Below are 13,828 nucleotides of genomic sequence, written 5' to 3'. Positions count from 1 at the left end.
TGATGGAATTTATTTTTAAGACAAATTAAGCATTAAGAATCCGTATATTTCCTGTGATAGAAGCAAATATTCTCCTAAGTCTCTAGAATCACCGCCTTAATTGACATGTGCTTAAATGTAGAGTAAGTTGAATACAATATACTAAATAACAAATGAACTTTATTATTCATTTCAATAATATTTTTAGCTTACTGGGATATGTTGCACTTCGGACTGCACTAGAAGCTTTTAATTTTTACTAAGCCAATCTTAAAGCGTCACCCTAAGTTCCTGTCAGCCTGTTAGTCTCATTTCCAGTCAAAGGTTTTAGTCTGATTGATCTATGTATACAGTCGCACGTTTTTCCTGCGGTTATAGACAAGGTGCCATTTGAAAGATACTAAACCCCCCCCCCCCACAAAAAAAAATGAGAAGCATAAATTTAAAAGATAATTCGCTATACAATGATAATGAGTCTTTACAGAAGGCAAGTCTAGCTAAGGTCGTCAAAAGAGAGGTGGAATGATTATTAATAGAAAACTATGACGCCCTCCAACAAATTCTTATGACTACTTCAAGGGTCATCTGGTTGGCTTAAATTATTAGACTAAATTTAGGTGAAATATTAGAAAAGTAGAGACAAGTTATATATATATATATACTGAGGACGACCAGTATGATAACTAATTATGCTTCGGAAGCAAGATTTTGCGTTGTCCTGCCCAGTCAAAGAAAAAAGTCCGTATAAGGTTAAATATTGGGTGTACTGTCTTACCAAATCAGAGATTTAAGTTTGTTGAGTGGTCTGTTGTTTTAAATAAATTACAAATGATGTATAATGATTATTAACAACTAGATGATTCAATAAAATAATTTATATTAATAAAATTCTTTAGTTTAACTAATTACCTTCTTCAATAATATACAAATAGTCGATTTGCAGACTTTAATTACTTAACTGACTCAGAAGACAGTAAACTGTGAACCAGTAGATTGTCACATAGTCAGTTGTTACGCCTTAAAATTAGGTTTATAAAGAAGCAAAAGATCTCTATATTCCCGTCTCCATAATTTACCGAGAAAAATAAATGCAGATAGGAAAAAACAAAGAAATAGGTCGTATCAGATTTTTTAACATTGCAGAGGTAATTGTCAAAAAGGGTTTTTTAATTTGTTCTCAGAAAGGGTTACTAGTGTTGCGCGTCTTGAATCAAACTTTGATACCCCCTGTCCTGCATTGCCCTGCTGATCCTCTTTTTGAGAACAGCATATGCAACTAGTTTTTGGTCATTACTTTACAAGTTTTGGAATGTCACTTAGGAATGACAGCTAGGAAATAAGATAAAAAAAAAAAAAATAGGGCAAGAAACTTTGCACAGAAGGTTTCTTTTATATTCTATAGAAAGGGTCAGCCGAATGGAATTTTCAGCAGTCAGCTCAAATGAAAAATATCTGAAAGGTTTATTCACTTGAAATTATGGAAGATATTCTGTTCCGATACGTTACAACTTGAGGAAAATCTCTTTAAGAGCCATAAATTTGGAAAAAGATTTTTAATGTGAATAATGTCGCATTCATATGTATTTACAGCCCCACGTTCCCTTCCTATAAACATAAAATATGAACTGCCCTTACCGTCTTACCCCAACAATACTAATTAGATCTAAAAAATAAACATAAAGTAACGTACCGGCTAAAATAAAAACACCAAAATATGGCAAACATAGTACCAAGCACAAACAAATACAGTTTTTTACTTGAAATAAGGATAGTATGTCGTAAAGTCTACTGAAATTCAAACATTATATTCGATCGTTAATAGCTCCCATTAAATATTTTGAAAATTTACCAAGTCATATTCTTAATTAGCTTAATTAGGTAGATGTCGCTAACGAATCATCTACCGGGGACCCCCCTAAAACTACTTAAAAACTCAGTGTTCTGGTAGTTGGTGGTACACTAACAAGGTAAAGACGTTAAAACGAATTATTGAGGTATCAGATACACTACCTTGTACTATACTAAAGTAGAAACTTTCCACCAGGAAAACATTTGGCGGTTTGCTTGCTGTCCGTGGGTGGTTGTTGGCCTATCCATGTCGAGTCAATTTACTTTGCCGACTTAGGACTTTGTAATCATGCACTCCCAATTATGAAACATATTTTATTCTTCCCGATAGAACTTTTTCTGGACTTTAAGGCTGGTTTCCACACATTTTTAAGGCCAATTTATAAATAAGTATACGTTTATTGGTATATTAGTAACTAATGTCCCACAAATCGCATAAACTGTTATAGCACAGTGGGCTGATGCTTTGCCTGGCAATACAGGGCTTGGGTTGGATCCCCCTGCCACAAGGTTGGGCCACAGGCTTGCTACCTGTCCCTGACAAGAAGACCCAACAACTCAAACATTGACAATAACCAGTCGACGCCCTACAATGGGCTATCTTTTATGCTTAATGGATTAAATCTGGCCCACCAAAAGTTTTACTAATTGATGAATTTCTACTTAAGAATGATATTGGATGAAGACAAATAACGCTATAAAAATCCATAAATATTGGCAAAAATATGCTTCAAAAGTATGTAGAACTGCCACTTAATTGACAATGACTCTGCAGTAGACACAGACGCACCCGGAAACCCTATGAGAACTGCAGTTCCAGCCAGATCACCTGTCGCAGGGCCTTTTTCCCTCCAAAGTGGCGACTCTCGAGTTAAATATAGCCAAGGAACTGCTGACTTCAGGCAGCTTCGCGCTGCGGTGAGTTCCTCGTAGTACAGATTAGGCCTAAGTCTGGCTCAATTTATATAACCTTACCGGCAGAAATGATGTTTAAAGGCAATATCGCAGCTAATTGATTACCAAAAACCTTAGAAATAAGCAGAATAAACTCTCAAATTACTTTAATGAAAGAAAAGAAGAAAAATAAAAGACGTATTGAAACATAAATTTTTCAAGAATACATATTATAATAAATGAAAGAATCGAACTTGAGTTTAGAACCAATTCAATCCCCCATTGTTCCTCTTTTAACACAGGTTCAACCATAATCATCATCAAATACCTACAACAGTTAAACCAAAGAGTACAAGGAACTGACAATAGAAAACTCAGATTTGCCTAAAAAGAAACAACTACCGCAATCCAGCATTGCCCAGTGAAAACCTAATATTGATTATAAAACAAAACAAATATCGTTATCTCTTAATTATTTTTCACTTATATTGAATCGGAAATAAAACAACCAATTTTTTTAGAAGGCAACAATAGATATAAGAGTCTGCATTTTTTTTAATTAGCCAATTATCAGCATATTTACGCAATCTTAACTTAATCATTGTAAACTTAATAAAAAAAAAATGCTTAAAATAAAAGAAACTGCTTTAACTTATTTTAAAATAAAACAGGAGAAAAATTCAAATACTTTCAAATTGGATCCATATAAACTTTGATACAGAATCCGGTAAATTAGTAAATTCTTTCAAATATTAATGCATAAAAAGTTTATTTAATTGTTTTACGGACAGACCAACCACGCCCGTAGATCTCATGCTGCCCCCAAAGGGAAATTTCTTCGTTAGAACTTTGTTGAACAAAGACGAGATATGGGTTTCTCTATTTTTAAGACTTATTACGTAATAAAAATCCGTATATTTCTGTGGTAGAAACTAATATTCTCCAAAGTCTCTAGAATCCCCGCCTTATGTGACATGTACTTGAATGTGAATTAAATTGAATACAATAAACAAAATAACAAAAGAAGTATATCATTCATTTCGAGGATTAGTTTAACTTATATTAATTTATTATTAATTTATCCGACATCTACTTCGAATGCCTCCACCCATACCTGCGAAAACGATCCATGACTTCGACCCTGTCAAAGCCGGTTGGAAGCGACCTCGCGGCCGACCGAAGAAACGATGGTCTGACAGCCTGTCCGAGTTCCTGACGATGGCAAATATCAGGTTGAGCGATGTGCAAACGCTTGCCATGGACCGAAGTGGATGGAGGAGGCAGACGTCACTCTACGCCGAGCAGCGCCCGGTAGGAGACATAAGTCAAGTAAGTAAGTCAAAGTTTGAATGTTTTCACGTTCTGCCAGGAAATGTTGCACTTTTGATTGCGCAAGCAGCTTTTAATTCTTAATAAACCAATCTTAAAGCACCAGACTAAATTCTTGTATCAGCCTCCTAGTCTTCTTTCCTGCCATGTTCTGCCAGGAAATGTTGAGCTTTTGATTGCGCAAGCAGCTTTTAATTCTTACTAAACCAATCTTAAAGCACCAGACTAAATTCTTGTATCAGCCTCTTAGTCTTCTTTCCTGCCATGTTCTGCCAGGAAATCTTTCCTGAAATGTTCTGCCAGCACTTTTGATTGCGCAAGCAGCTTTTAATTCTTACTAAACCAATCTTAAAACACCAGACTAAATTATTGCATCAGCCTCTTAGTCTTCTTTCCTGTCAAAGGTATAAAATGAACCACGTGTACAGTGGCACGTTCGTACTGCAGTTAGAGGTAAGACGTCATTTGAAAAAGGATAGATAAAACCGCAAAAAAATAAAAAATATAATTTATCTATGCGACAATAACGAGTCTTTACAGAAGGCAAGTCTAGCTTAAGTCGCCAAGGGAGAGTTCTAATGATTATTAATAGACAACCTATTAATAATAACACATTCTCCTTATTCCTTCAAGGGTTGTCTGGTTTAATTATATAATAGTACTAAATATTAGTGAAATATCAGAAAAGTCGAGACGAGCTTTATATACCGAGGACGACCAGTATGATAATTAATGATGTATAATAATTATTAACAATTATACAATTTGATAAAATTATTCAATTTAATAAAACTATTTACCTTAATTAATTATCTACTTTAATAATGTAAAAATAATCAATTTACTGACTTTAGTTACTCAACAACTGACTCAAAAGATGATAAACTGTGGATCAGCAGATTGACTCAAGATCAGTTTTTATGCCCCAAAATTGGGTTAATAAAGCAGTGCAAGATCTCCATATTCTCGTCTCCATAATTTACCGAGATAAAATGAGAGACACCTTAAAACAACCCAAAAAAAAACGACAAAATGTAATTATTAACGGAATATGAGTATGTCATGACTAAACGTCGTATCTGAATTTCCACGTTGCTGAGTTAATCCCCAAAATCGTTTGCTAAGTTGTTCTCAGAGAGAGGGTTGCTAGTGTGTTGTGTGTTGAATCAAACTTCAATCCTCAACATTTGTTCTGCATTACCCTGCTGATCCTCCTTTTTGAGAACAGCTTAGCAAATGATTAACTCAGCCATTACTTTAAAACTTTTGAAATATCACTTACGACCTTTAGGCCTGACAGCTAGGAAATAGGATGAAAAAATAGGGTAAGAAATACGGGTAAACAAATATAGGTTGAAAAATATGGTAAACAATCACTTTCTCAGCAGGGTTTCTTTGACATTTTAAAGAAAATAATAAGGTCTGGTGATTAGAATTTTCAGCAGTCAGTTGAAATGAAAATCTCTGGAAATTTTATTTATCTTGCTAAACTACATATCCTCCAAATATCAAAGATATTCTGTTCTGAAAACGAACATCTATTATATTAATTTAATTAATCAAAAACTGGATAGAGGGGGGGGGGGGTCTCAGTCTTAAACAAAAGTCATATACCTCCTTTTGGATTACCAAGACCACTATTTCAAATTACAGATCTTAATTCAGAGTTCTAAAAAAAATCAAACACTAAGCATAGGTAATATTCATAAGGGAAAATCTTACATTGAGAAGGGTATTCCCGACCCCTCATGTTTAGGCTATTAAATTTTTGCTAAACAGTATGATGACAATGGGATCCCTGAAATAACCTGAGTTCGCGCCAATTCTAACCCTAGGTTCACATAGAAGCAATATTCACTTGCCCAGCAGTTTAGTGTAACAATTTTATTTGCTTCGGAAAGCAATTTATGTACTTGAAAAGATTCTATTTTTACCACGCATCTAGATAATAATTGGCATCTAAATAATAATAATTCAGCCAAATAATAGAAAGAGTAATCATGACTGAGGAATAAAAAAAACTTAGAACCCTTTGGGAACTACAATGTCAAGTAAAATTGCTCATAAATGCCATAGCCGAATATTAACCACCACAGCAACTTTTTCTGCGCGAACCTTGGGTAAAATAAAAAACAACAGTGGTGCCATTAATGGGCTTTCGATTGTGACCTTGTAACTCGCTTTGGATTTTGAAGAGGTATAGCAACACCTCTCTTATTTTTCCCCTTTAAGTTGTGTGAATCTCCTTTCTTTGAGTGGACGCTGTCCTTAACTACGTCCTTAATAGTTTTTGCACCACAAAAAATGTCATTACTTCTTGGCACTTCGATTGAAACAGAGTAGCTGGTAGATGGACCATCAAAATTCAATTCATCACCTTTTATCTCAACACGTTGTAACTCTGTAAAGCACGAAATTTTACCGATTTTTGACATTTTTGACATGCCAGAGTGACTCTCTTCTACTTTTCTTTTGGTTCCAGTTGGCTCAGCCAAATCCATAAGGCTTGCCACTTGACGACTTAATTCAAATAATAGCTTTTCTTGTTCAACAGACTTTTTTGCTTGTTCCAAAATCTTTTTCTCTTGAATCAAAAACTTTTTCTCTTGCTCCAATGCCCTTTTCTCTAGTTCCAAAAACTTCTTCTGGTGCTCCCCAATCTACAAACAAAAAGAATTCGAAATTAGTGGCAGCAGGTTGTTTTATTAATCAAGAACAGACAAGATTATCAACACGAAACATAGCTGTATTTAATGTTTGTAAACATTACCACCTTGTACATGCAAAAAAAGCCACTGTTATCGACGCTTTATAATTTTCACTGCGCTACCTATTTTTTTTGGATTTATTTAAAGCCATTGTTGCCATAAAATCACCCAAAACATTAAAAATCAACAACAATGACTCTGTAATGGAGGAGCTGGTTTTTAATTATACGAGGTGTACCAACCAGAGCGGACACTGATATACCCTCTACTCTATAGGCTATTAAAATTGCAAAGAGACTTAGATCATATCTGTTTGTTAGACTGGAGTTCATGGACTTTTATTCTCACTCAACTTTTTTAAAGGAGAGTGAAGCTTGACTATGAATTTTTTCGGGTCCACCAATACAAAGAACTTCCCAGATGCAGTTTTAAATGTCACACCCCCGATAAAATTTCGGCACGCTTTTCCAGTTAATATCCCCAAATGCGCCCGTTGTGCTGGAACGCACATTTCTAATAAAGATAAATCATGCACTCCACCCAAGATGAGCTAACTACGATAAAAATCACCCATTTTACAGCTTAGTTTGTCCTCTTATGCAAGAGAGACTAAAAAAAGACCCGAATCGACATCAGTGACTTTTCAGTTTTCTGTAAAATCGTAGAATATTAACAGAACTAAGGGTAGACCTTTTCATTAATTAACTATGCATCCAGTATGATCTCGTTTGTTTGTAAGAGTATCTTTTGACATCAGCTAGTCTTAATTTTCGGCACCAAAATCTTAATCACTTATCATTTCCAACCGCTGTCAGGGTAACCTGTAGCCGTCCACCAGGGGGTCTGATATGCAGCTTTAAACGTAATGCACACTTTCACACCCAATTCTTTTATCATCAAGATGAATATTTCTTAGCCATCCATGTCTGATCAACTCCTATTTCCCGTATGAAAATAGATCTAACCGCTCAATTACAACATCGCGAAGGCTTGTCCTTCTCTGAGAGGTTTGATTAATCACTTAGTGTCTCAATCTCTAAATTACATAGGGATTGGTGATCTTAATATAAATATCAATTTTGACTGTGTTAGAAAGGATTATTTTCTTGATTGTCTCTCGCTATACCGCATCATTCCTAAATCTCTACCTTTCCTAAATCACTATAGGTGAATCACTAATTGCTATAGGTGAATCACAAATCCTAAATCACTCCGAAAGTACTACTGGCTTTGAACACATTGTGTGCTCTTCATGCATCTATTCTTCAATTATAACTGTTCATGATGTCCGTGATATTGACCACCTACCACTATCTGTGATTTATTTATTTTTTTTTTTGCTGCCTTGTGTTCCAAAACATTTGAGATTGAAAATGAAATCTAAATGGTTTTCCAAGTACAATTGGAGAAAAGCAGATATCTCGTTAGACATATCAACGCTTACATCCCTGCTATCTCTTATAAGTATACCCTTATCATTTATTACAGCTCTAATATGTGGGACCTGACACAGTCTCTGAGTTAAATTTCTATTATAAAGAAATAGTTTCTTGTCTGAATGAAGTTGAATGTACAGCTGTTCCGTTAGAATGTGTCCGCATTGGTTCTCAAAAATCAATCTGGTCAACAGATCCCAAATTAAAGGCAGTGAAAAACAAAGCTAAATTCTGGCTTAGAGTTTGGAATGACTGTGGCCGCCCATAATCGAGGTATGTTGTGGATTTAAAACAAAAACTAAAGTGAATTACAAGAAGTATCTTAGGTCAGTAAGGTATTGCGGCATGAATTTCCCTATGAATAAACTGTGTGAAAAAACGGTGTAAATTTATTAGTTCCCAAAACCTTGAGAATGATTATTCCTGCCGTGATACCATACCACCATCTATCTGGCAGAAGCATTTATTATTCTATTTTTTCATTTGTTAATTATACTGTACATGCCGCATATTCTCGTCTTATTAGACAGGATGAGGGCGATAACGAAGACGAGTAGGAAGATGAACTAGCTTTAGATTGTGGTTTAAAATCAAAATGTTTTTGTGATTAATTTACCTGAGTTCTATACGTTCTTTTTATAACTGTTTGATCTGAAGTTCTTATCTCGACTGAAGAAGTGATTTTCAAGAAGTTATACTTAGCATCCCCTCATATTACAGGCCCTTCAGAGGTGGAAATCAGGTAAATAGTAAAACAAAACTGCTTTTTGACCTCATATTTGGCAATACACTACACTATTTCATATAGAATGATTCTTTAGTCGCAGGAATCCGTCAAATAATGATCTGCGTACTTTACCCACCCCTCCCCCCATTCCATGAAGGTAAAAATTGATACCCTGATACAGAGAACTGGATTTCTTACGTCGTATCCGGATTCGTGATGCTTGATTTGATAGGAAACGACTATTAAACTCCAAAAGATTTATTAACACAAAAATCGATTCCCCCGCCCCACCCCCCCCCCCTCAAGGGCAAATTTGGGACATATGTGCAAGGGAGATTCGGGTGGATTTTATTTTGCGTAATTAATATCATTTTTCTGAACATTTTGGTGTAGAAAAATATTCTGTTGCAAATTCCCCGAGGTCAAGCCGTATTTTTACTCCACTAATAGAATAGTAATCAGAAGTAGGAACCTAGTAATAATCATAATGAAAAAAGGGGTAGTAATAGTCATTAATCTGAATTGTGAGGACTCGACACATTTAATTTCATAGGTATTTAACCGGATCAAATAGATTAGCACCATTATTTACCTGATTTCTAAGGAGATGTACGCCATACTTGTATTTTTGAAGGGACAACATCATTTCCATCATTCCCAATCTGTTCCTACCTTCAACTACATCAGAATAGAGTTCAATAAACTCATTTGCAGTTCCATTATCTAAAATAAAACTCAAGTGAATGTACTTTAAAACCGTGCCCTATAAATGTTCTACAATTCATTCTTTTGAAAGACATAAAAATAACTGTTTAAGATATAAAATATATATACGCAAATGCTTATTTTTTAATTGGTTTGACATTTGTAATTTTTAAGTCGTGTTTATGCAGCCAAGATAAATTTTATACCGGCCTTTTACATACCCAAAAAGCTAAGTGTATATAAAATGAGAAAAAAAATACTCAATTACTAAGAGCAACAACTCTTGGTAATTACCAACAATTGACAAGAGACAATAGTTGAAGATAAACCAATCGAAACAGCTCAGATTTGTTAACTGTAAAGCATTTTTGGTGATGCTTTATAGCAAAATTTGCTTTGACAATATCAACACTGAAATGCTGACATTCATAGCAAGTATTATAAACAGATTAAATGATTACCAATTAACTGCCCACACAACAGACGTGAAATTCCCCAGGAACAATGATACAGATAAGAGAAGAAACAATGAATGACCAACTTACCATCAGTTATACTGGTGGTAATCCACCTTCAAGATAGCCTGGAGTTCACACCGTTCAACACCTACTACGCTCAAACTCTACAGGCAGATTCATAATTCCATGTTCACTGATGTGGGGGGGGGGGCAACAGTACATAATCTTGAACATAAAATTTTTCAAACTTACAAACAACTTGCCCCTCCTCCCTTAGAGTCTTATTTGACAGCCTTAAAGACAAGAATCTAAACATAAAGGAGCACTGAAACTGAAATTGCAAAGGGATCCAATTAATTGGATTGATTTTCAATCCTAAAATTTAGTCATCCATGAAAACAGCATATCAAAGGGGAATCAAACTTGGACAACCTTCTTTGCCGTCGATTCAAGGATCCAGATGCTAAATCCGATGATAACTTTCACTTGGCTTTTCATCTAACTAAAACATGAATACGGCTTTCAGTCTTACGATTTGATTGTCACTTAACCAGTCGACAAAACGAACCTTAAAGAAAAAATCCCTATCAACCAGTAGCGTATCCAGGGGGGGGGGGGCAGGAGCGGCCCGGTCCCCCACCCCCGAAATTTCTTTTCTTCTTCTTTTTTAAGTGCCAATATAGTAAGTTCCGAAATAATCACGCTTTTAAGTTATTTGCAACACCAGTTCTTTTTTCATTTCTTGTTAAATGGCTATCCATTTCTCCAGCAAGCTTATGTCATTATTTTATCATCAAAAGTACAATCGCCTTCTGTAATCAAACAAGATGTCAAGGAATTTTTCTCACTATTTAACCCCCGCACCTATAAGCACTAGCTTCTCTGCAATGAATGAATTGTAATAAGAAATCGGACTAAGAGGTGATGGTTCGTTCAAAGTTTCAAACGCTGCTATAATTCTAGTGTAAGCTAAGTACTGAAACGGAAAGGTCACGTGGGAGGAAAGAAAGAAAATTACCTTATATCGCATGTCCAGCGAGATATGGTGGTTTTGGGCCTCCTGTAGGAATCTTGCTGGTGGTGTTCCAAAGTTATGATTTGACATCCGAGTTAAGGCTCCATTCGGTGTTGGCCAGGTCTTTATTAGCTTCTTTCTAGAAGGTATTTAGAGTTTAAGATTGGATGGTGGCTTCAGATAGGTTGTTCCAGAGTGGGACGGAACGGACTGAGAAAAACGGAAAAGACATGACTTAATAGGTCATTTTCTAGCAACTTACGGGTTGCTATTACGTCTCCTCTTTTCCTATGGTATACTAAGGTAGGGAGTTTGAGTAAGGTGAGACGTTCCTTGTAAGATTTTTCTTTGAATGCAGAGATAAGCTTAGTTGCTCTTCTTTGGACACTCTCAAATACTTTCACATTCATCTTATAGTACGGAGAGGCTAGGGCCATGCCAAATTCTAGGTGAGGACGGAACAAACCTTTGTGCAGTTTCGTAATAACTCCCAACTTCCTGGTGGTAAAAGTTTGCTTTATGAGGCCCAAGGGCTTGGTTTGCTTTTTCAGCTTGAGCTCGTGCGTGGCAGTGAAACATCAGCTCATTGTCAACAATAGCCCCCAGGTCCTTCTCCTCACTGACTGCCTCAAGCTGGGCGTGTCCTATGTGATATGCAAGTTTTGGATTATTCCGTCCAAGATGTAGAACTTTACATTTTAAGGCATTGAACTGTAGACACCAATCCGATGACCATCTACATAGTCTGTCCAGATCTTCTTGCATAGTTGACAGATTTAGGTCGTTCTGGGCCAGTCCTAGGAGCTTGCAGTCATCAGCATATAGCATCAAAGGATTCTTCAGGTTCGTTGTGCAGTTATTGATATACATGCTGACAAGCCTAATTAGTTCTAGTTAGTTCTTGTAGTCAGATACTAATATGAAACTCGTGCTTTACTTGAATAGCGGTTTCTCGGGTTTTATGGTTGTGGAAGTCTCACCGGCTCTGCAGTAGTGGAACAAATCATTGGCCAATGCATTGCATTCGGTTTAAAAATGAAGAAATTTGTGGGGATTGGTTTTGATGAGGCCAGCAATATGTCAGGCTGCTATTCTGGTGCACAGGCAGAAATTAGGAAAAAAAATCTACTTTAATCTACATCCACTGTGCATTGCAAAGCTTAAATTTGGCTTTATATAAAACTAGCAGGGTAGGACTTGTAAGGTCAGCCTTTGCTACCATTCCGCAGATTACATCATTTTTTATCATCCTCACCAATAAGAACAAATATGTTTGTAGAAGCGGTCGCTGTCATTTGTCCCGATAGTCCTGTGAGGAAGCTTGTGAAGTTGTACGAAACGAGATGGGTGGAGCGTCATGATTGCATTTTAGTTTTTATGTCTTTGTATTGTGCGATTATTTCCGTACTTAAGGAAATAGTTGGTAGCATACGGTGCGATACGAAAGTTATTTCAAAAGCGAATGCGTTGGTTTCAGCACCAACCGAATTTAGTTTTATCTTCACGATGGCTATGCTAGAGTTTATAAGTGCCATAATGCTCTCTATCTCTAAGGCGCTGCAAGCCAAAGATTTAGACTTAGTTAAGTGCTGTCGGCATATTAAGCTATGTTCTGCTACTTTACTGCAGTCAAAACAAAATAATTTTGAAACAATTTTTCAGAAAACCTACGAGCTTGCACAAGAGTTAAATGTGGCTCCCGCTGTTCCAAGGTCTATCCGCCGAAATTCCATCAACGATAATGAGTCCATCAACGTTTTTATCGCGATTCATTGTTCGAACCTTACTTTGCTTCACTTATTGAAGAACTTGATCAAAGATTTTTGCGCCATCAGGAGGCATCTTTCAAAATCGGAAGGATTTTGCCAGCTAACAGCGAGTCATTAAATATTAATGAATTTGTGAACGCTGTTGCTGTTTACGAGGAATTTCACGGGGGTAGACGTGCGCTCGAATGTGAGTTAGTCTTTTGGAAACAGAAGTGGCTCGGAATGTCTGAGAAACCAACAACTGTTGCTTCGACTCTTACGTCATGTGATGCAAAATTTTTCCCATGCATTCAAAGGCTTTTGACGATTTTTCAGACATTACCAGTGACTACTGCTTCTGCTGAGAGGAGTTTTAGCTGTCTTAAGCGATTCAAAACCTATCTGCGGAGCTCAACGGGCAAGGAGCGTCTGAACAGACTAGCTCACATGACCCTGAACCACGATATCCAGGTCGATGCGGACCAAGCTTTTGATCGATTTGCAGCCAAAAAAGACCAGCGGCTGTTACTGTGAGAGGTTAGGTCGTCCTTCGTTGCTCGTTTCTCTAAGTGCAGTTGATTCTGTTTTTTAAACTTTAATTGTGCTTCATCCTCTGTAAACAATGTTAATGTCAATACATTTCTTGCTTCAATGACTGCTATAATAGATAGACTGAGGCCCCCATCCCTCCAAAACCAAATTCTGGGCAATTGTCTTTGATATAATATTATTTTTTATTTATTTGGTTCTCTAAAACAAGGGTCCCATAGGCAAATATAAGGAATAATGCACATCTTTTTTTTTATATTTTCTAAATTCCGCCACTTCGTGGCAGTTCCAAAACATCTACTCGCCCAAAATAGAAACTCACTGCTTCTACCCTTTTTTTTTTAATTCTGACTTTGTTGGCAAAATTTTGTCATCCATTCTCAAACAAAAAAAAGTCTACAACTAGAAATACTCATGACAAGTGTGTACTTT

General features: G+C 36.3%; 1 protein-coding gene across 1 annotated transcript in view; it reads right to left on the bottom strand.

Moving 5' to 3' along the window:
• Window positions 1-3,268: 3,268 nt before the first annotated feature.
• The window catches only part of LOC148950643 (uncharacterized), a 29,660-nt gene continuing 19,100 nt past the window's right edge, over window positions 3,269-13,828 (bottom strand). Inside the window, exons 5-6 of the mRNA XM_089092537.1 lie at window positions 9,514-9,644; window positions 3,269-6,710 (exon numbers count right to left, since the gene is read on the bottom strand). Coding sequence (XP_088948663.1) covers window positions 6,198-6,710; window positions 9,514-9,644 — 644 coding nt within the window. The 3' untranslated portion in view covers window positions 3,269-6,197. The remainder of the gene's footprint in view (window positions 6,711-9,513; window positions 9,645-13,828) is intronic.

This window comes from Artemia sp. Qi Xiang Cuo, chromosome 7 (assembly GCF_049724085.1).
Source record: "Artemia sp. Qi Xiang Cuo chromosome 7, ASM4972408v1, whole genome shotgun sequence".
NCBI classification, from domain to species: Eukaryota; Metazoa; Arthropoda; class Branchiopoda; order Anostraca; family Artemiidae; genus Artemia; species Artemia sp. Qi Xiang Cuo.
The sequence above is the reverse complement of the archived record's forward strand: the minus strand, read 5'-3'. Positions and strand labels throughout refer to the sequence as shown.